This window comes from Gossypium hirsutum, chromosome D05, assembly GCF_007990345.1.
Source record: "Gossypium hirsutum isolate 1008001.06 chromosome D05, Gossypium_hirsutum_v2.1, whole genome shotgun sequence".
NCBI classification, from domain to species: Eukaryota; Viridiplantae; Streptophyta; class Magnoliopsida; order Malvales; family Malvaceae; genus Gossypium; species Gossypium hirsutum.
In genome coordinates this window covers 9,577,180-9,601,292 of record NC_053441.1, presented here as the reverse complement: position 1 = coordinate 9,601,292, position 24,113 = coordinate 9,577,180, and the positions used below count along the sequence as shown (strand labels likewise).

The following is a 24,113-nucleotide window of genomic DNA, read 5'->3' as shown; positions in this document are numbered from 1 at the left end:
TCTTGGTACATTGAAGACCCAGTTTGATCTTCCATGAAAGGATTACTCCAAAACTACCTCCACCTCCACCTCTAATGTCCCAAAACAAATCCTCCCCCATGGATTCTCTGTTCAGGATTGTACCATTCACGTCAACCAATCGCGCATCGAATATGTTATCCACAGCGAGACCGTATTTTCTCATCAAGTTCCCGTACCCACCTCCAGAAAAGTGTTCCCCAACTCCAAGAGTCGGATAGGCCCCGGCCGGAAAGCCATAGGAAACGGTTTTCTAGGCGATCCTATAGTAAAGTTCGCCAATGGTTGCTCCAACTTCAACCCATGCAGTCTTTTTGGAAACATCAAACATCTATAGTAACTGAACGGAGATTGAACATGTCAAGCACAACGAAAGGGATCTCAGAAACGTAAGAGAGGCCCTCATAATCATGGCCACCGCTTCCGATTCTAATCTGCAGGCCCTGGCTTTTGGCACAAATAACAGTGGCTTGGACGTGCGATTCCTGCATGGTAGTTACAATAGCTAGAGGCTTTGGTGTTGAAAACCTAAGGTTTTTAGCATATGCTTGCAGAATAGTTGGAAATGATGCATTTGAGGGCCTATAAATGGCACCCCAAACTGGGTTTGAAGGCTGTGTTGAATTGAGTCACAAGAAACTAAAACTAAAACAAATGAAATACGCGAGCAATATTGTTAAGCATTAGAAATGATAAAGTTATGTTCATAGTATACTAGGATATTTTTCTTCCACTGCCTCGTATAAACCTTAACACGATTTGGGCTATGATAACAAAAGCTCACCACTTATTTCCGGTTCTATTAATATTGGCTGTTTTAATTTCATTAGGTTTACAAGTCATAAATAATTAAATTACAGTGAAAATTATATAAATTGAGTTCGATATAGGCATGGTTGTACATTAAAGTATGTATCCTTAGATACATGCATTATGCCTATGTGTTTTTCCATAATACATTTTCAATTATACATTAGGTATACATTACCAAAAATAAAAAATTATGTTATGTATACATTATGTCACAAGGTGCTTAATAATGTCGTTTAGAGAGGCAAAAACGCTTCAATTGGTGAAGTGTTAGTATAAGACGTGAGAATAATTATAGAACTTACCTAAGAGCTGGAGAACTTGTACAACCAATTTGAGGCTTATAACACACTTATATTTGCAACCATATATATATATATATGACCCAATAGATCATAGCTTGCCATTCTAGTTGGCTAGGCACTTATTTACCCAAAGCGTACAAAAATTATTATACAATGTTTTTGTTAGTAACGTAGGATTATTAACATTGTTAACCACATGGATATTTTAATTAATTTTTGTTAAAATAAAAAGATTAAAATATTCTCAAATATTTTTACAATTTTTTTAATTGAATTGATATCCAATTAATTCATAACACCAGTTTAATCAAGAATTTATATAATAGTATAGATAAACTAAACTGATATGTGTCCATTTGCGAGAATGTATATATATACTTTGTATACATATGCTTACATTTATCATTGAAATATTTAATTGCTGTGCACGGATTTTTAAATTATTATTAAAATAATTATATAACAAAGATTTATTTTAACTTTTAAATCACAGATAGAATATATAAAATCAAAGTAAAAAGAATGTAAACTTTATATTCATATAAATTTCATAACGAGATATTTAAAAGGATCTGTTATTTTATCAAAAATTAGAAATAAAAATATTAGCATTTAAAAATTAAATCAAGAAAATAATTAAATGTAAATTAGATAAAGCAAAACTAAATACACATTGACAAATATATATTATTTAAGATGTTTTAAATTGCATGCAATTTTTAAATTATATTTTTTTATTATTCAATTTTTATTTCATTAATTGAGTCTTTTATCTCCTACAATGCATAGTAAGTTGTATATATTTATTTATTAATTTAAAATAATTTTTAAGGTTTGTAATGCTTAACAAATATAATGATTCATATATATATATATTATATGAAAGCTTGATTTTTAGTTTTTATTTATGAAATTATAATTATTGTAAAAACCATATATGTTATTTTTATATACAATATTAATTTAACAAAACAAATATTTAAGTACGTATTTTTCTTTCTTATAGATTAATACTAATATATACCAAATATGTATATATTCATGTTAAAAATTATCGTTATTATATAAATATACCTATTGTAAATTTTTAAATAATTTAATTAATCAATATAGAAAAAGTAAAAGAATATACATATCATATATATTTTTTGATTTCTTAAAGTATCTACAGGAGCGAACCCAATAAGCAATCCTCTACATTCTGTAAGTTCATTAAAGGGTAGATGCTTAAGGCATACTTTGTCATTTTTAAAAATAATATTACCATATTTTACTCATGATTAATTATATTCATCTGAAACCATTTAAACTAACCTAAAAAAATCTACAAACTAAAACTTTTTTAAGTTTTTTAAAAAATAAAAAAAAATTTATTTACATTGTTAATATATATTATTAGAGATAAATTCAATTAAATTTATTCAGACAATATTCTTTTTAAAAATAATTGAAAGAGGGATTAAATTATGAACAAAAATGCCAAAAAGGTATGAACATGGGCCAACTTCCTTTAGTTTAATGCCAAATATAAAAAATTTACTGTACCAAGCATTTTTCCACTACGCATATATCGTTATTTGAGGTTGAAATATGTATTTATACGTATGATCCGGAAAGACAAGATGAAATTCAATTTAGGAGGACTGATCTAGCAATGAATTCACAAGCGAAGTGACGTACCATATAATCCGGGTGTTTTTTTTTTAAACTTGCAAATATAAGAAAAAAGCAGCTACATTATCACTTTGACTTAATTAAAAAGACGGAAATGGCGGAATACTTTGTTCATTTTTGAAGAAATTATGAGGGTCTATCTTGGCCTTAACCTCTGCCAATCTCTGGAAATTCCCCTTGAAATACTTAGCCCCATATACTTTTGCAGCCTCAAAATCTGTATTATTGCTGCCTATATCAAGGTCCCTGTAATTGAGGAATGCCTCCCTGGGTTTAGTCGATACGTATGGAGCCATCTCAGCGTACAATTTTCTCATTAACTCCACGTATTTTTTGGTGGCTTCACTGCTCCCTTCCGACCAGTGCGCAGTGTACTGAACTAAATAAAGGGTTCCAGCTCTATGTGCGAATGCTGTTTCGGATTCTGAAATCTCAGCCATTCGCCCACCGTAAGGGCTCATTTGCATCCACATGTTCCCTATCTCCATCATCACCTTCCACAGGGTTTCCAAACCTGCCTTGGGCATCACGTTTTTCAGGTAATCAGATTTGGTTTTGAAGAACACTTTGTTCGGCACTCTGTTCAGTAAAACGTCGGTGGATGTTCCATTAGGGAAACCGGCCCAGTAAAGGGTGGATTCGATCCAACTCATTTCTGTACAGTCTTTTCTTTGTAAACCCAATTCGGGGAAGCTCGCATTCACCGATGGAAGAAGCCTGTTAGTTCGTCCGAGATAATGGCCAATGAAGGAAACTCGAACAGTGCTGTTGCCATTGCCAGTTCCAGCAACGGTTACTGGCATGATTCGAATAAAAATATCTTTATCGAGTTTATGGGAAACTTGAAGCCATTTATGAACAAGAACGGTTGCACCTTGCTCTAAAGTCTTTGCCACCTGGAAAACAGTAACTTTAGGAGGGACCCGAACCAGCTTGATCTTCCATGAGAGAATGATTCCGAAGCTAGTTCCACCGCCGCCTCTGATGGCCCAAAACACATCCTCTCCCATGGACTTTCTATTAAGGATTCTCCCCTTAGCATTGATCAATTGAGCGTCCACGACGTTATCTATTGAAAGGCCGAACTTTCTTAGCATGTTACCGTAGCCACCACCAGTGAAATGGCCACCAATTCCTAGAGTAGTGCATACACCAGCAGGGAAAGCATGGACGTTGCTTTTCTCTGCAATTCGATAGTAGAGTTCACCGGTAGTCGCCCCTGCCTGAACCCATGCAGTCTCGGTTTTCATATCGATCTTTATAGACCGAAGATTAGAAAGATCAATAATGACAAATGGGACGGAGGAGCTGAAAGAGAGACCTTCGTAATCATGTCCGCCGCTTCGGATTCTCACTTGCAAACCCGATTCCTTGGCACAAATAACAGCAGCTTGAACATGAGATTCATGCAGAGCAGCAACGATGGCCATGGGTTTGTGAGTAGCATTGGCCTGCGTTAGAACTCTAAGATTGTAAGTATGGAGCTCGTAAACAGATTGAAAGGAAGGATGGGTGGGAGTGTATATGGCTTTAGCGATTGGCTTAGAAGGGTTGCGATAGTGCTTGGGAAGGCATTGGAGAAAATTATCAACAACTGAATTAGGGTAAGATTTAGATGTTACCAATGAAATCGAAAACAAAATAATAGAAACAAGGATGGGTAAACCTCTCATTTTTTATTTTTTTTGCTGCAAAATCAACTATGATTCAGCTGACTCGATTCTGCACTGTCCTTCCTATATGTGCTGTATTTATAGAAAATTAATACATTGCCGTGGATTTATTATTAAATTTGTTCGCATTATTTTTTGCCACAAAATTTGTTCTAAATTTACTATATAATTAATACATTAATTCAGGGTCAGACTTTTCTTTTTTATATAGATTATTAGTAGTACGGTATTTTATATTTTTAAAACATTTTATTATGTTTGTTTAGAAATAGAATCCTAAATCCCATATTAACCTCTACAAATCAATGCAAATATTTTTTATAATAATTATCTAATGTTCTGAATTAGGTACAAAATGAATCATCAACCACTAATGACATGAGGGGAAATAAGAAGATAAACACGTAGCATATTTTCAATGGTTGAACCAAAAATTATAATGGAAGAATTAGGGATGGAAATGGAATGAGGCGGGGTGAATAATGCTAAATCCACTACCGCTCTACTTCAATTTAATTTTTTCTCATTCTTTTTAAAATCAAGTAAATATTAAAACATAATTCTTCAAATAAAATATTTAATCATAAAACATATGATTTTTTCTATATTACATATTTACCCTTTTAATAGTTTATATATACAAGGATAAAACGATAATTTTATATAATGGAGTGGGTCAAGGCAAGGCATGCAATTATCAAAGCCGCTTCATATCCATTATCCAAAAGAAAAAAATCCACTCTATCCCATATTCACTTTTCAAACAAAAACTTCTACTCCGAAATGAATCGATTCGAAATCCATGAGACAGTTAGAATTTTATCATCCCTAGAAAAAATAGTGTAGGTGCGAAGATGAAATAAAAAATAGGAAAATGAAATTGTAAGTTTTAATAACGTACTAATTCTTTGAAGTTTATGATGCCCGAAACTCTTCTATTTTCCATTTAGTCTATTAAATTTTAAATTATAACAGTGAAATAAATGGAGTTTTTTAACTTGAAAATAAAGTTAAAAATTTGATGCATATCCTTATATTATATAAATAAAATAGGATAATAATAATAATAATAACATTTTTTTTATCAAATGATGAGTGCTAGATAATAATTTTAACCAATAAATCTCGACAATAAAAATATAATTAGTCAACAGGTATTATTAAATTCGGCTTCAATCCAGTTTACCCGGCAGCAGGACTTTTTTTGTCCTTAAAAAAATTAAACCGATGCATTATCTAAATAAATAATATATACTTATTTTGGGCCAATTAGAGAAATTAATTTGTTGAAATTTTGAGTGCTCTAAAGCTGATAGTAAGTAGTAGGACAACAAACAAAAAAAAAAATGTTTCTTGGATTAAGGAAATGTTGATGGTGGTAAGCAAATGGTCATTATAGAAAGTCTAATGAAGGAAAATTAAGCACCATTTCCTTATTCCATATAATCATTTTGATTTTCTTTAAATATTTCTGGATTATATTTATGGTACAAATTTATTGTGTTCATTCTCAGCAGTATAAAAGAATTCCATAAATAAACAGAATTATTCAATCGAAATGCTGAGATTTTCCATTTATTGGACCAAAGAATGCCTATTACATCACCATACTGAATTAGTGATGTCAGTGTCATAAAACTGAAATCAGATCTTTATTTTAAGCCATCAAGTTTTGATTTATTGACATTTTTTTCTCTCAAATAATAGCCGTCATAGTTGTCCAACACTTCCACCAAAAAAAAGAAATTGACATTTGAAAATTTTTGTAAGCAAATATATAACATGAATAAACATAAATCATTTTCATTTCTGACGTAAAACTATTTACGATTTGCATGTAAACTGCAAAAGAAGCCTTTTAAAGCTGAAGCAACATACACATTGATAAACAATTTCATAGTACCAAGTCCTAGATTGATCATATTTAAAGTCTCAGCATTGAAATTTTTCATAACTTCATCACTTCATCTCATGCTTGACATGAATGATCTCTGCCAATTACAAGGGAGCATTCAAAAATAGTAGTAAAAGAAACAGGGACTGCCAAACAATTACTGTTGCAATGATATGAGCAAGAGAAATTCCTGAATTCTATTGATAAAGAAAATCAACGTACACCCCAGTAATATCAGTTAGAACCGACTCAACAACTTTTCCCGTCTGCTTACCGCTGCCTCCTGCCCACCATTGCAACATATTCACAAGCCTTTCAGCTCCTTGGTGGCAACATTTTAGTTGTACACGTTTCACCAGGAAAGAAGACTTCAGATGCATAATCCATAGTCGTACTATACAAAATTCTTAAGCCCACAATTGAACAATCACCATGGCCTATCACTTCTTCTGTGATTCATCAATGTCGTTATATACACCCGTCACCCTGCCAAAGTTAATTTAAAGAAGACCACTTTGAATAAATAATTACATAAAAAAAAAAACAAAGAGATCCACAAGAATTCAAGTAGGCTAGTTTCTTTTCCTATAACAAGGCCAATTTAATGTTATCTTCAGCAATCAGGGAACAGGTACGTTTGATAAACAATGTTTTTGTGCCTGAAACAAAAAACACCTATCTACTGGAATTTAGACAGGGATGGAAGAAGTACATATATGATGATTCAGTGATGTAGTAAGAGAGGTCGAAGGTCTCACTCTTATTTTCATGATGCCATATCACTAAAAGTTTCTCAAATTAACAAATACATCACAGATACATGCTTCATATCAACCTCGAATATGCTAGTGGTAGAGCAGCACTTCCAAAAGGTTAAGTTGTTAAGTACTGGAAATTCATTGGTCCAACAATGATCTGAATGCTCAACAGCTGTTAGCCCTTTAGTGTTTCTAATCAAGTTTGGTTTGTTTATCACAAACATAAAAGCCTTACCAAAGACGGAAAAAACGAAATGGAGTATGAATATGGTATCATGTCATGTACCTATCATAAGACAAGAACGCATCGCCTATATTTCCTACAACCTTATTTCGAACTTTCCGCACACAAACCTGCAAAAGCATATTTCAGTAACAGAAAGTACAAGATTTCTTATAAAGACAATCTTGTGACAATACTCACTTGTACTAGATCAACAGGCCCAGCCTCAGGATCCCGATTTCGATGAATAACAATTCCATTGTCACATTTGTTTATGAAGTGTGCACTTCCACTTATGTCATAGAGATTAGGAGGAGCCCCAATCCAGTGGTGCAACTGATAGACGAACACTAAATTAATACACAGAGATATCAATCAATAAAAGATAACTCAGGGGGGCCAACCTGTCTTGGATGTGCAACAAACCAGACATGACAAGAATGATGCTGAGCAAATCGCTTGATCTTCGTAAGCATCTGGCTTACATACTCCGTTTCAGTCCTGTTATGGAGAAATTAAATTATTAAATGGGATATTTAGACAGCCAGCAAATGAACACTCAGAAAGGGAAAAAGTAAAGACGGTTTGAAGAATTATGAAGCTTTGTTAGTCTGCTTATGAATCCCACTAGGATAGAACCACCACACTTTGTGAGCAATTCTATAAAAGTATATGATTTTAAGCAAAAAAAAAACACCAACATACTCAAAGCTCCAAATTTTGAGGAGGGGAAAGATGTCCCTGAACTAATCAACTGTCAAGCTGGTTTAGCCATTGGCATATAAAGAAAACATATAAACAATATACATGTAATCATGGGAAATTCAAAGCACATCATCAAACTATAAGGCAAAACATGGTGTAGAAAGTACTCACTGACTAACTGGGCGCTGATGATCTAGTTCATTGTAAGGATCAATTACAAGACCCTGAACACCATGCCTTAGAACTGCTGCCCTTGCAAGTTCAAGAACCCACTGTATACTTGGAAGAGAATCATTCTCGCACCTATTCCAGAACCAATGAGATAAATCTAGAAAGCAGTATTAAGAGAGCAATCACAACCATCAGAGCATACAAGGCCTCATTTTTAAAGCCTCCAAACCTTACTGAACTGTAAATTCAGTACCTCCCCCCAAAAAGAACACACAAAAAATTAAAGATAATTTTACTAGAAATAAAGAAAACGAAAAACTAAGTCTCAATCATTTGTCAAAATTTTACTAAGAGAACAACAACCGCATAATTTAAAGTGTTCAACTTACCTTATGAGTTGAAATGTGTCATTCAGCCATTTCTTCCCTTTCTCTAGTTCCTCTACACTCATTCTTTCCACATTGCTTCCATAGCTATTGTCAGCAAAAGTAGCAAATGAACCAATTGGTGATTATAATATTGAAACAAGGTACCTCAAAGAAACCACGGTTGCAAGCATATAAAAACCGGTTTCATTTCCAGGTATTCAATAATTTTCCAAATCATCTCTTGGAATCAAATTAAAGAAAATTTATAATATTTGGGGTGGATTTTGATTATTAAATTATTGAGATTTCTGAATATCTCAATTGTGGGTTACTTGTCCTACATGATTTATATTTGGTGTTTCATGTTTTATATAAGATTTTGGGTTTAGTTATAAACGCCTATGTTATTATAGTTTGAGCAGGCTTGATTTTAGGAATTATTCAGTTACCTGACTTTTCAAATAATTGAGATTTGAATGACTGGATTTTAGAGAATTTTAATTGAGAATTTACATTATTTCTTGAGGGAGTTGTTCTTAGGATGCTTATTCTACATCATAACTTTGGGTAAATCTAATTAGGCAATCATCATTCTTATCTAAAATATGCAGCTTTAAAATACTCAAAAACCAGGATATCTTACAGTCGCTCACATCAGACCAAAAACATGAGTTATGTGATTAGTTCAGATCTATTCAATATTTTTCTTACATATCCTGTAGATAGCCAATTTTAAGGGCGAAGTGAAGTAAAATTATTAAGCATCCCCATACAACCTAAAAGCTCTTACAAATTAAGTTTGCAAATAATTTCAGGTATAAAGAAAAAAAAATTACTAGATCTAACAATGATACACAATTAATAATAGAAACTCGAACCAACTAAACTTACCCTACACCAAAGAACGGTTTCTTTATGGATTTCTCTAAAAGTTTCCTTGCATGATCCCGAACCTTGATCGACAAAAAATGGGGAAATGTAAAGGTTAACACAAGTCAAAAGGGTGTGTAATTCCTTTACAACAGTTGCACATATATGTTGCAAAATCAAGAACAGTGAAACTGAAACTGCGGATGTATACAAGAAATTTGATGACCGACCTTGTTCTCCATGGAGCAAAGAGCAAATTTCCAACCAACACCTTCATTAAGATTACATAAGAGAGCATCAATCCATTCACTCTTCCCAGAGTTGGGAACACCAGTTACTATTGTCAGCTCTCCTGGCACAACCTGATAGAGGTGAGGAAGAAGAAAGATCTTGAGAAGGATAATATATCATCTGTACCACTAGTCAATAGGCAATATAGAAGGACAAACAGACAAAGAACACATTAAGCTAAAATATAAAGGTGGAGAAAAAACAGATCAAGCTTACATTATATAGGTTGTCCAGCGCCCTCCAACCAGTTGAGACACCAAATTCATATCCAAGAGTTCGATGATAATATTGGTCAATTTCATCAAAGAAACTACTAAAGTTGAATAACCCACTTATGGGATATAACTCAGCATTATCAATTATGTCCTTAAGAACGCTGGGTCCCAAATACATAAGAACCTGTAATCACAATTAAGAGCCTGTCAGTGAGAACATCTGATTTTGGAATAAAATTTTACCTGCAACTTGGTAGCCTCAATGGTGCTTCGGAGGCATGTCAGCACTCAAAGGTTGCTTCAAATGTTCAAAACTCAATTTGGAAGTCATAGGAAGTTTTGGGTACCTGACTAAAGCTTTTAGGTCTCAGATTAAGTGTATTTGAGTTAAAATTTTAGGTTGTTATTTTATTCTTCTGGTTCTTAGTTTTAAGTGTCAAGAGTGTATTTCTAATATTCTGGTTAGCAGGAAATTTCAGAATTTGCATCTAGAAAGTTTGGTTTTGATAGTTACGTTTGCTAGTTTTCTACTCAAGTCCAAGTATTTATCAAAATCCTAATCAGAATAGGAGTCTAACTGTTTAAGATTAAGAGTGAGTTTGGATAGGCGGTACGTTTACCTGCGGTTAGTGTAAAAATAGCGGTGGCGGTGAGATTAGATACTGTAGCGATACTGTAGCGTGAGACAAAAAGTAAGCTAAACGCACTGCACCGCACCCAATCGCCCATCCAAACCCACCCTAAGACTACTAGAAGTATATACTAAAGTCAATATGCTGTTGCTATTGAGATGTAGTTCAATACAAGAAAATTCCCAGCATTGTTGCTTTTGATTGTATGATCCAATCAACCCTAGATGTGAACTCTAAGAATCGTTGCCCTTGTTAAGGAAGCATAACTTTTTGTACCACATCCTCAACTTTTAATATCAACTAATGTTCAGTTTACTAGAAACGACAAGTAATCTTCAAATCATTCTGACTGACATTAAATTAAAGACAAAAAAACTTTTATTTTAAAATTAGTCAACAACTAGGTATAAAGATAAATGTGTATCACCTCATTTGCATCCTTAAAATGACCCAAGTCATTTTTCTTCGGCCATTTAACTCTCCAGCATCTGTCACCCACAGAAGGCAAACATTTATGCTGAAATGCAGTTAAAGCATAGTTTTTTTCTTTTAAATAAGCACAGATAACAACAATAATAAAGGAACAGAAAAAAAGATAAGTTTTGAATATATTCAGCACCACAACAAAATCATTTAAACCTCTCTCTTCCAAGGCGACGTGCAAGCTCTTCAGCTAGGGCTTGACCAGGTAGATCTCCATCAGTGGCAAGTATAATGCGAGATGCCTACAATATATGCATATCAAAACCTAGAGCCATGTTCATGAAGACATTACAAGGAAGCTCCAAAAAATAAACCCCAGCAAACCTTTTTAAAGTACTCTTTGCAGTTCCACAGGTATTGATACTTTGTGTCCTAGATTTCAAAACACATGAATGAAACATTAGAATGACGTTTATACTTGCATATCGATGAAAATAATAATGTTATACCATATCGTCCAAAATGGCAAAAATTTTCTCATGCCATTCGTTTTGACTTAAATGAACCTTCATTTAGGACAGAGGGAAAGTGATGGAAGAAAAACCAAGGCCAGATCATGCATCATTATCGACATTGTTATTGCAAATTTACAAAATATTGTAAACAAAAGAAATTTTATTCAAACAGTAATTTTCTAAATTCAGAACAGCGCATTCTAGTTTACTGTGCCACTTCACACTACTAACCATCTCCTATTTTCTTTAGTGATCCTCAACAAAAGTAGGAGAAACAGAACCGTATGTCATAAATACTTTCATCATCATAAAGCCAAATATATTACATGTTTGACGAAGTTTAAAGAAAGCAACGTTCTAATGCAGGTGCAAAAGAGGAACCATGTAGAGACCGGACTAGTACAGCATTAATAATACACTTCAGCTGGTAGAATGCTGTTCAATCCCAAAACTTTATAAACATTAAATTGCCTTCACAAACAGCACCTACTTATGAATTTAACTCCAAATAGCTTACAATTGCTAACCAATTAGGCTTTATTTAGTAGGGAGAACAAAAATTGTTTTTAGTCTGATGGTTGATATTCATAACAACATCTGCTATTTTGTAACTCTATTTTTGTAGTAGACTTTTTTCCTCGATTTTTTCCATCCTTTCTACCAAACAGAGTGTCAATGTTGTAAAGGCAGCTGGCAGTATCTAGTGAATGTAATACAAAGCCCAGAAGAGCAGGTTTTATCACCCAACTGTGAGCTAGAACTCATGCATAGATCCAAGGGTTCAGACACGATTTTCAGTATTTGAGCATGGTTAAGTCTATCTTAGGTTTATACTTATATAAGTTGTTATCTAGCTGGTAATTTCTTGTTAATATGAGTTAACCATATTTTTTCAATTCTCATGTTGGTCTAACATGATTATCCTATAGATGAACCAGGGGTGGGTACATAAACAGAGCTCAGTATTGAACAATTTTATAATTTGATAATGAGTGAGAAAAATGAGGAGATACATGTTCTGGATACAGGATCTAACTATTGTTTTGTTTGTGTGTTTGTCTAGGATTAAATTTTTACTCTTTCTCAAAACCCCCAACTTTTAATCTAAAGCATTCTGCTGGACCTAGACACATGCATCATTAATTGCTTTGCTGTTGAAGAATACACAAGCAGCTATCAATTGAATTTCCAAGTAAAGGAATTTCTCAACTCTTGAGGCAGGAAGTTGTTGGTTTAACTAACCACGTTATTAGAGGCCAGACTGACTAAGTAAATAATATAGCCAAAAAAACTAAGCAAATACAGTTGCAACAATAATAATGGACTGCTAGCTCCATAAACTACACTATCCATAAACAAAACATAACAAGCAACCCATAAAACTTACTTTATCATAGACAAGCAATCCATAAAACGTATTTCATCACATACTATTACCTTAAGAGATGTAAGCAGAACATAACAAGCAACCCATAAAACTTATTTTATCACAGACAAGCAATCCATAAAACGTATTTCATCACATACTATTTAGCTTAAGAGATGTAAGATGGCAATCCACCAAGTAAAATATGCACATTTACTCTCATGTGCCAAAAAGTAAATGATTCTTATTAATACCTAACTGACTATGCCACTCCATATCTCAAATTGGAAAATTGCTTATATGGTATGCAACTATGCATGCATGAGGAGAGATAGAGACAAAAGGATCTTCATTGGAGAGGATTCTCCCTATATCATAGTTGAAACATTAATGTTGAAAATCTACTTAGTATATGATGGCTGACCACAAATTTGTAATACTGCTATTCAGAGAAGCTAAATAATATAGAGTATTAAATTCAAATGAAACCTGCTCTTCACCTGGAACCTCCTTTTCAGAAACTGATGGTGGTGCACCATCAGGGACACTGACACAATTACAGAAGCCAGCTTCCTCCATTGCAAGCTTGTCCATTTCACCTTCAACCTATGATAACAAGCTGAAATAATAAGCATCAACTAAACATAGAACTGGAATAAATCTTCTGCAGAGAGTTACGAAGAATTACAATGATGATATCGCTTGCATCTGCTATGTCATCCAGCCCATAAAGTATCTTTTCAGTATCCTTTTCCTGTAATTGATGAAGAGTAAAATAAGATTTTAATCAAAGATTATTTTCAAAATAAAGATCTAAAAAATGTGCCCTCCAGACTACATGAAAGCTCCAAGAGTAAAGCATACGATGTTCAATATAAATGTCTATGGGATAATGAATTCAAATTCCAAGTGAACATACTATATTAACAATATAAACAGGGGAACACATTTCACAAGAACCTGCCAAAACCGCTTAGCTATATCCCGATACTTGCAATTTACAAGTTCTCCTTTACGCCAATAAGTGAATGCAATAGCAATCTGTCAACAAATTTTAAGAGTAATTAGCTAAAAAAAATATAGCAATTGTTTTGCATTGATTACATTAAGAAACAAAATTTGAAACATTAACCTTGAAATCTTAAAACATTACCCTTGAAATCTTCAAACCTTAACCTTATTAATATGAAAAAACAGTTATTTAAAATAAAATAAATACACCCTCCCAACTAACAAGGTAAGGTAGACCAGCCAACATACCAAAGCCTTCAGTAGCTGCCACAGAAGGAGATTTGCTTTATAATGTCACTATTAAAAATTTAGATTTCACTTTGTAATTCCAATTATTTCCATATAGAGAGAAAGAACCATAATTTCCACAAATCATGAACCATGGAATGAAGTTTTCTTGTATATAGATTATGCTAGGAGCTTCTAGGAGTTAGGTTTTTAGGAGTCCAAGTTGGTTATTTTCTTATGTACTAGTTAGTCTCCAAAAAAACAATAGTTTTGAGATGTATAAGAATGAATCTAGCAATTGTTATAAATAACCGTGTTCTCTTAATAATATCAAGCTCTGGTTTAATAAAGTATTAAATTATTTGGTTAACCAAAATGGATGGTCAGCAGCATTGTCTACTACTCCCTCAGTTTGGCAGCATTATTCGCAAGTAGCAGTTCGTAGCACCTGAAACTCTTCTTCGAGACTAGTTTTTCCCTTCTCTGCAATCTAAATCATATTTCTTTTTATAATTTCACCATAATGGTTACCCAATAATCCCATATTCACATATGAATACACACCAGTCAAACCCATCTAGTCAGAAACTAACCCATGATCTTCCTGTTGCTACCAGAGTTTCCAGCAACTTTGTGTCTTCAAATCCAAAAATTTTTCTGTTGAACCTCAATCAAATCAAATCTAATTCAACCATTATGGCATTATCCCTAAATAAACCCCAATAATGCCCAATTTCTACTCGTAACTGACCATAAAATCTAAGTAGTTTAACGTTTCCCCAAATCCCTCCTGCATCAGTTGGAATCATATCTTCTCACCGCTCTTTATAACAACGAACATTCATCAATATCTAAATGTTAATAAAAAACATGGGGCCTATTCTCGAGATCTTGAAGCAGGAAGGATGCCAAAAGGCTATAAGAAGAAGAAACCTAACCACTAGTACTCTTTTTAATGGTCAAATACGGCTATTAGACCCTGTACTTTGCGTAAGTTGTAGATTTAGTACCTATACTTTAATTTGGTCATTTTCAATCCCTGTACTTTTAGAACTTGAAAATTTTAGTCGGATAGCAATTAAACTCATTAGGCTAAGTTCTATTATTTTTAAATTTTGATGTGTCAAACATATTATCACATGTGTAATGCCATTTTTTTTTGTTATTTTCAAATATTACTCACAAAAAATCAGTTAATAGATTTAACGACTATCATTTGTATTAAGAGTGAAATTTTGAAATTCAAAAAATATAGCCACTAAGAATGACCCAATTGGTGAACATGGACTAAATCTAAAAGTTCACGCATAATACGGGACTAATGACATAATTTAACCAAACAGATTTAATTGCTACCATTGGGATAGGACTAAAATTTCAAAATTCGAGAAGTACAGGGACTAAAATTGATTAAATTAAAGGACAGGTATTAAATACACAACTTACACAAAGTACAAGGTCTGATAGCAAAATTTGACCCATTTTAAACCAATCAATGTGTTCAAATCGTACTTTTTTTTTAGAAGTAAACCTGATATTACCAAAGAAGGTTGGACTTTGGGACAATCATAGGGTATGCAACAAAAGTACTTCCTGCGCAGAATCTATCTCAAAAGCACACTGAAAGCTACAAGTTAAGACTTACTGCATGTAGTCAGCACCCTAAGCTTATACTTACAAGAAAAAAGATTGATAATTACCTCATCACCACTCCTTTTTTGCATTATAGCATTTCTCTTTAGTGTTTTTGAAGATATCATTCGCTCTGCGAAATAAGCAGTGAGCTGAAACAAGAGCAAAATATATATATATTAACTAAGGTTCATGCATTGTAGCAATTAATTGTAAATGGATAACCCAGTCAAAGAATCACAATTCGCTAAATTGGAACTTAAACCAGAAGAAAGAATGCTGATTTTGAGAAACATTCAGCTTTTCAGATAATTGATGGATAGAATGAAGATTCAGATGCCTAGCACGCTACCTTCCAACAGAGTGACGGCTTGACAAAAACAAACACAGAACTAGTAGGCATATTTGCACAAATTTATGTTTAAGCAGTACTGTAAAATATCACACTTGTCAAGTGAACGATGACAGGGCAAAAGCCATGTTTCCTATTTCTTCCTCAAATTCTGTTTGAGATTATATAGGGTAGAGGGTTTATGGCTTAGGTGCATCATATCAACTCTTCTCTTCATCTTACCAACCACAGTTTTTAGAAACAAAAAAAAAAAGACAATAGCAGGAGTTGTTGATACACAGGTTTAACAGGTCTTTTACCAGCTTAATCATAACAGAAATATAGTCTTTAGATTGAGAACTGCAATTCACATGTGCAGTAAACATGTGACGTGGGGTTCATACTGTAAGCAAAGTAGTTTGAAGTAAAATTTGTAGTAATTTGTTTCTTCATGAAAAGCTCAAAAGGCATTTAAGAAAAACAAAATGAAAAATAAACTAGTTATTTTAGGTACATCTAACTATTGGAAATTTTGTATTGATAAAGGAATTGTAAGAATAAACTCAACAGCACCAAAAAAAAAAAATCTATTACTCTGCACTAGGAATAAACAGGCTTAAATGCTGAAAGTAAATCCTACAAGCCTAACCGCATGTAAGATGGAGCAAACACGTTACTGACATCTAAATCAATATAACCTCAGTGAATAAAATATAGAAAAGGGAGAAATTAGCAACCTGATTACATAGTGGTTCTAATTGCAAACTCTCCACTGTGATTTGCCTTTTGACCTTAAATTTGTTAACTTGACCGAGATTTTCAATTGATGGCTTGCCATCTGCAGCGGCCTAAAACCAAAGGGCAATAAGAGAGACACTTATATTTCATATAGACACATAAAAACTGCTAAATCAATCTCAAAGTAGAAACAAATTACTTTTGTGTAGCCTTTCCACCCACATTTCGCTCGAAAACACAGCCATGAAGCTGAATACCTATAAATTAGATATATCAACACTATGGTTTGGTGACCCTCTAGAATTAAAAAGAAATAGTTCAAAGAGAAAGATTAAGATGTAGCATACCCATCTAGGCTGATGAAAAGAGATAAGCTAAGTTCCCCTGATTCACCACCATTGCACTATCATACAAGAATATCAACTTAGAGAAAGAGAACAAAAAACAACACCTGAAACAAACTTAGCCATCTGAATGATTTTCATGCAGGAGCATATTTTGATTAGGCAAATTACTAAGTTGGAAAAGGCTGTAGGTTGTAAATTTTCTTGGAGAGACAGGATATAAAAAGTGGCATATCTCTTAATTACTTCTATTTTCTTCAGCCAGCATTAATAATATTGTTTCTAACATTAGTTGATCACCTTGTTTCAGTATATATATCATGGGTACATTGTCTATTTCTGATTTTTTTCTTGTTTTTTTTCTTTTTATTTTTCTTTTTCTTCTTTTATTATCACAGATTCTTTTTCTTTCCGTTTAAAAGGTTTATCCTTTTTAACTTGTAGCAAAGATTTTTCTTTTGTAAAAAGATGTTTAAAAGACCATCTACCATAATAATAAATACCAAAAAGCTTTGAAGTTATTTTATCTTCTAGTTTATCAGGGAACTCATTTATGTTCACAATAATATATTCCAGTAGGAAATTCCTTGAGCTGACTAATTCCATGTGTAACAAACCGGTCGGCAATTTGTTTTAGATGCTTTGTTTTCTTCCAGAATTTTCAGAAAGACTAATATATCATCTATTTAAGTAAAAAGTTTCTTTAACTTTTCAAAAGAAAGAATCCATCCATCTATGAATATTCAAGGAGCATTACATGTCGAAAGGCATAACTGCCCATTACTTCTGTTGCTGAAGTGCACTAATGTCTGTCAATAGTTTTGACTATTCAATTAGCTCTATTTACCAAAATTTTATTTACATTCAAATTTACCATAATATGTGCATGTTTTGCTTGGTTTCTAAGCACGTCTTTTCTAAAAACAATCAAATATCCATCAAAGGCAAGATTTTGATTAAGGCATTTATAGTCTGGTATCTCTGACCTATCATCTGGATTACAACTACCAAGAAGTGGCACTGTGCAATAGCAAACTAGCTCAATTAGATTGGCAAAACTTAATCAAACTAATGTGGAAATGCAGCAAAGCTGACAATATTGTTAAAAGAAAATACCGAGGGACACATTAAGCGGTTTTCACGCCCAGCAACACTCTTAGTAATATCGATGCCAAGCTGCTTTAGTTTATGATTCAAAATCTGCAAGCTACGCGTATCCGAGGGCTGGTCTTCCAAGTCTTGAGAATAAGCTTAGAGATAAACAAAAAGGAATTCTGGTAAGCCTTCCAATAAGTACAATTGAATGCACCTATGTAAGTGTCAGCACGCATAAACACATAAATACATCTTCTCTTATTTGGCTTTTTCAAGAAAAAAAATAGAAAAAGAACTGAATAAACAACGAAGCAACAACCTTTTTTCCCTGTATTTACAGAAAATAAAAAATACCTGGAGAGGGAGAAGAATCACTGGGAGAAGGAAGAGAATAAAACCCATTAGTCCTGAGCGAGAAAGAATGGTTTTGGGGGATGGGTTTGGAAGAAAGAGAGGGAAGGAGGCGTTTAGAGGGGGTGGAGAAGTGTTTAGGAGAAAGGGTTTGAGGCAGCAATGGGGAAGGGAGGAAGTGTTTGGAGGTCATGAAAATGGTAGTTTTGGAGGCAAATGAAGAGAGATTGCGAAGGAGGAGATGGAAGCGTTGATTGTGGGAAGGAAGACGCAGCATCACTCAGTGTGTGTGATATATTTTCTATATGTTTACACAAACATTCGCATGCTTGCTTGGCTGCCTGCCTGTTTTTCCCTCTTCCAGTAAGTGTTTAGGGGTTCTTGTTCTTTTCTTAGGATTAGGGGCGTTCTTTTATCGGTTACTATTACTCGTACGGATAATATTTGAGTATCTATACCCTAAAAACAATTTCTTCTGTCCCTCTCATTTCCAAATTTGAACAAATTAATCCCTCTCTCCAAATATTAGAATAATTTAGTCTTCTCATTTTCAAAACTAAGCAATAAAAGACATTAAATAAGACGTTTTCCATCTAAAAATCCTCATTTGTGGCAAAAGAAAAAAAAAACCTTATTTCCAACGGTCAAATTCCTATTCCTTCATGTAATTTAATTTTAAAATATTATTTCAACAAAATAGTAAAACGTAAATTACATTCTTACCCCGCTAACTTATTTACCCACCACCCATCGCCTTTTAATCAAACCTCAACAAAAGACTAAGGGTGAGTTCGGATGGACGGTGCATTTACCTGTGTTAGTGGAAAAACAGCGGTAGCGGTGAGATTAGATACTGTAGCAATACTGTAGCGTGAGACAAAAAGTAGGCATAACAATATTAAATCCCAAAACTACTAAAATTCATTAAACTACTAAAATTTTTGAAAATTTTATTAGAACCCCAAAACTTAATCTCAGTATCCCTAGTGACAAATATTCTTATGTTCAAGGATCACATAACAATATGTAAAACTAAACATTTAGTTAGACAGGTTTACAAATGAAAATTTCCTACCATTTCAACTACCTACAAAACATTGCGCTAATGTTTTTTGTTTTTTGTATCCTCAGTCAGTATGAATGTCATGCAGTTGGCTGGAATAGAATAAGCTATTAATTAGATGGCTGGAATAAATTAGAGAAATAATAGAATTATGTAATTTGATTCATTGAATAGCTATTCGGTAAAAATAGAATAAAGGAGTAAAATAAACTAATAATATTATTATATTATTTGATAGGATAGAATAATAATAAAGAATAGATAAGTAATAGATCACAAATGATAATTTTACCCTTAGAAATAACAAATATTTTATATATTATTAATACATTGTTAAAATATTTATATTATATTATATTACATTTTACATTAAATTAAATCATTACTAATAATAAAATATAATTAACAAAATAATTTATATATTGTTAATTATTTATTTTCAATATTAATTATATAAATATATTGATAAAAATTATATAAAAGCATATTATTTATCTTCGTGTTAATATACAATATTAATACCTATTGAACATTATTTAAGGTAATAATTATTAGATGTTATCTTGTATCTATTTTGTTTAATTTTTTAATTCATTTTGAACTATTGTTTCCTCTCACTATTATAATTTTCAGATTCTGACAACAAACTCTATTGCCTCCGGTGATGACTTATCCTAAATTATGTGGGTGCTCATCAAAACCAAAATCATCATTTAATTCTTTTTTTTCCATCTTAATTATAGTGACTTCTACCATTGTTTTAATTGGATTTTTTTTCTCTTATCTATTTTTCTCCCCAAACTATTTTATCTCTATTTTAACGACTCATTTTCTCCATTTAATCCTTTCCATGATTCAAATCCAATTACAATAGTTAACCATCAGTGACACTTATCCATCATTTCAATTGCGACAAATGCCTCATATTAAAACTATTTTCTCATTTTCTTGTGTTCCCCCTTGTTTTTAAGTTATCTATTAAAAAATGAGTAAGAAAACTCCCTCTCTAATTTCATTTTACATATCTACTGTTGGAATGGATTTTTTATTTTATTTTTTGAAAATTGATGGAGAGGAGAAAAGAATGATGTGTTAAATTAAAAATAAAAATAAGAGGCAACAGAATTCGATTCTAGTTTTATTTTTCAAATTCAAAAAATTGATGCAAGGAAGGAAGAAGAAAATGATGAGTAAAATTAACAAGATATAGGGTGAAATTGTGTAAAGCAAAATGTTGGTATTACTTCCATTGATGAATAAACTGTTCTTAGTACATTCCATTGAATGATGATTTGGTAAATTTGAAAAATAGGAAAGAAATAGGATTTTGTTGAATAATTCATTGCTGAATCAAATTCAAGCTTCATTGTTGATCCAAGAATAAGGGGAAATGGCTGTTCTAATGAAACAGTGTGTAAGTGTCCACCATGTTTAGAGTAAGATTTTAAATTGAAATTATATGGAGAAATATGAAGGGGACATGTTAAAATAAGTTTTCATTTTTTATTTTTTTTGCCACGTAAAATTGTTATCGTGTTTCTTATGGTTATAACTTGCTCACCCTAAAAAATGGCACTGATTATATTGTTCTATTTTTTATTTGGGAGGTGTTAATTTACTCAATTTTGAATTTGAGAGGTTAGATAAATTTTTTTGCTTTGTCTATTTGACAATACTAATATTGAAAATTATTTATTGTAACTTTGATTGAGATATCAACAATTTTGGGTGTTATTGAAAATATAGCAAATTAGTTTGAATTCAATTAATTTATTAGATCAATTTGTTTTTCCTTAAAAAATTTTAGATCAAATTATTTATTTAATTAAAATAAGTAAATTTATAAAGTTTAAAATGATAAAAAGTAGTCACTTTCCTAGAAATTTAATTGGTGGGAGAATGATTCCCGCAACAAGTATGCTAAAATATATTTTCTTAAGAATGAAACATTCCTTTAGGAGTTACTTTCTCTCGGCTATGGGAATGTGTTGAGGGGAGGTCGAACTCTCTCTTCGGAAACGTTTTTGAACTATCATCCGCTTGGGAGCCAACAAACCACTCAAGAAAAAAAATTGTCTATGTGTTGGGGTTTTGTCCACAACCTCCGTGGAGAGTCATGAACGGTTAGGCCAAGTGGTACCACAATTACAAAGTAAAGGCTATATATGCCTTGGTTGGTGATTTGAATTATATCACAAAATTAATTGAATGATGTACAAATATATACAATCATCATTAGTGAGTAACGAGTACAGTCTCCATAGACATTGTCTATGAAAGAAAAAAAAATTAAATTATTAAATAACAAGTTGGGGATGGAAATAAATAAAAATGAATTCAGTAAATAATTTACCTAATTTAAAAACCCTAAATGCACAATGAGAAATGAAATACAAATCAACAAAGCACAAGATTAAATTAATATTACAGGAATGAGCAAGATTAATTACTTTCCCTTAATTTAAAAATATTAAAACCATTGTTAGTAATGTTACGTCAATCCATTGACAAATTGATTATTTATTAACCCAGAATCAAAAGTGATAAAATCAAAATTTTCAACATTCTCTTTAGCATATTTATATGATCAAGTTGTAACAATATTGTTAAATGCCATTACTAATTTAATTTCTGAGAAATCAAACATTCACTATTTAAATATTGTGTCCCCTAATTATATTAAATAATTAGCTCAAATGTTTTTCGCACTGAGCATGGTTTTATTTGAATTGGTAAACAAAGCAATGCCCAGAACAACATTAACAAAATATAAACAAAATAAATCAAGAAATTACAATTAACTTAACTTCCACAAAATTAAGCCATAAACATTGAATTGAAAGCAAAAGAATAAATTGCACTACTTCTACAAAAGTAAAAGAGTAGAAGAAACAAATTAGAAGCCGATATTGTTGACTTCTTTGACTAGTGTTGCTCCTCCTTTGCTCCGTTGCAAAAAATTTCTCTCAATGCGGATTCTGACAACTCTCAAAACCTTACTGCTTTGCTTCTCTAAAACTTATGTTTCTTCTCTCAGGTGTAGTGCTCAAGAAGTGGGAAGAAAATCCAGATATGGGATGAATGAGGGATGGATGCCCTATTTATAGTGGAGTAGCCCCAACATCCCATGCTAAAAATAACATGGGAATCCCTTGAAAATCTCACTTGTGTGGCCGACCCTTGAGTAGTGGAAGAAGAGTGGATGAATTTGTTTTTTTTGAAGGAGGAAGATGCCGTCCCCCTCCACTGGTAGTTGTCGTGACTGAAGAAAGGGTCTTGTGAACTAATTTACCTTTGGATGGACGGCTTGGGCCACCTTGTGGATGGTTTGAGCCTCCATCTCCTTAGTAGGCTGTCCAAGGTGTTATTTTCCTTTAGAGTTGAGCCCAAATGGATTCCAAAGCCCAATAAATATTTTTGGGGCTTCCAGAGAGAACATATCAACCCAGCACTTGACTTCCTGCTGTCTTTTCGCAATGAGTCCATTTAAAATAACACATTTTCATAATATTAAATTTATATTACAGATAAAAACTACCAAAACGTGTCATCAACAACCCAGAATTTACGTAGTTTACATGGTAAAAAGTGCTAGAAATAACTCCATATTTTAGAGTTATAAAATAAGTGCACACATTTTCCATGGTTGTTATTGTACGATACTAACGCTTCTCTCCCGAGCTCTGGTAGGTCGTATCTCCACCAAATTCATACACAACATTTTGATGATAATATTGGTCAATTTCATCAAAGAAACTACTAAAGTTGAATAACCCTCGAATGGGATATAATTCGGCATTATCAATTATGTCCTTAAGAACGCTGGGTCCCAAATACATACGAACCTGTAATCACAATTAAGAGCCTGTCAGTGAGAACATCTGATATTGGAATAAAATTTTATCTGCAACTTGGTAGCCTCAAAGGTGCTTCGAAGGCATGTCAACACTCAAAGGTTGCTTCAAATGTTCAAAACTCAATTTTGAAGTCATAAGAAGTTTTGGGTACCTGACTAAAGCTTTTGGGTCTCATATTAAGTGCATTTGAGTTAAAATTTTACGTTGTTATTTTATTCTTCTGGTTCTTAGTTTTAAGTGTCAAGAGTGTATTTCTAATATTCTGGTTAGCAGGAAATTTCAGAATTTGCATCTAGAAAGTTTGGTTTTGATAGTTATGTTTGCTAGTTTTCTACTCAAGCCCAAGTATTTATCAAAATCCTAATCAGAATAGGAGTCTAACTGTTTAAGATTAAGACTGCTAGAAGTATATACTCAAGTCAATGTGCTGTTGCTATTGAGATGTAGTTCAGTACAAGAAAATTCCCAGCATTGTTGCTTTTGATTATATGATCCAATCAACCCTAGATGTGAACTCTATGAATCGTTGCCCTTGTTAAGGAAGCATAACTT

General features: G+C 32.7%; 2 protein-coding genes across 5 annotated transcripts in view; both read right to left on the bottom strand.

The window, feature by feature from the left end:
- Positions 1–2,718: 2,718 nt before the first annotated feature.
- Positions 2,719–4,636, bottom strand: LOC107906339 (berberine bridge enzyme-like 17). Its single transcript, XM_016833310.2, has one exon. It carries the CDS (start codon positions 4,478–4,480, stop codon positions 2,888–2,890), a length of 1,593 nt encoding a protein of 530 aa, XP_016688799.1. The 5' UTR covers positions 4,481–4,636; the 3' UTR covers positions 2,719–2,887.
- Positions 4,637–6,394: 1,758 nt separating this feature from the next.
- The window catches only part of LOC107906337 (twinkle homolog protein, chloroplastic/mitochondrial), a 29,760-nt gene continuing 12,041 nt past the window's right edge, over positions 6,395–24,113 (bottom strand). For 3 of the 4 annotated variants that reach the window (XM_041093590.1, XM_041093591.1, XM_041093592.1), the window contains 12 exons: positions 11,415–11,462; positions 11,247–11,332; positions 11,035–11,095; positions 9,977–10,159; positions 9,700–9,831; positions 9,491–9,552; positions 8,621–8,704; positions 8,232–8,363; positions 7,760–7,856; positions 7,557–7,691; positions 7,419–7,486; positions 6,395–6,860 (listed from right to left, as the gene is read on the bottom strand). In XM_041093590.1, the coding sequence (XP_040949524.1) occupies positions 6,815–6,860; positions 7,419–7,486; positions 7,557–7,691; positions 7,760–7,856; positions 8,232–8,363; positions 8,621–8,704; positions 9,491–9,552; positions 9,700–9,831; positions 9,977–10,159; positions 11,035–11,095; positions 11,247–11,332; positions 11,415–11,462 (1,134 nt within the window). In that variant the 3' untranslated portion in view covers positions 6,395–6,814. Of the gene's footprint in view, positions 6,861–7,418; positions 7,487–7,556; positions 7,692–7,759; positions 7,857–8,231; positions 8,364–8,620; positions 8,705–9,490; positions 9,553–9,699; positions 9,832–9,976; positions 10,160–11,034; positions 11,096–11,246; positions 11,333–11,414; positions 11,463–13,400; positions 13,518–13,599; positions 13,666–13,871; positions 13,953–15,850; positions 15,935–16,850; positions 16,962–17,050; positions 17,109–17,198; positions 17,255–18,311; positions 18,446–18,644; positions 19,104–24,113 lie in introns of those variants that run through there. The other variant, XM_016833307.2, reaches the window with a different exon arrangement.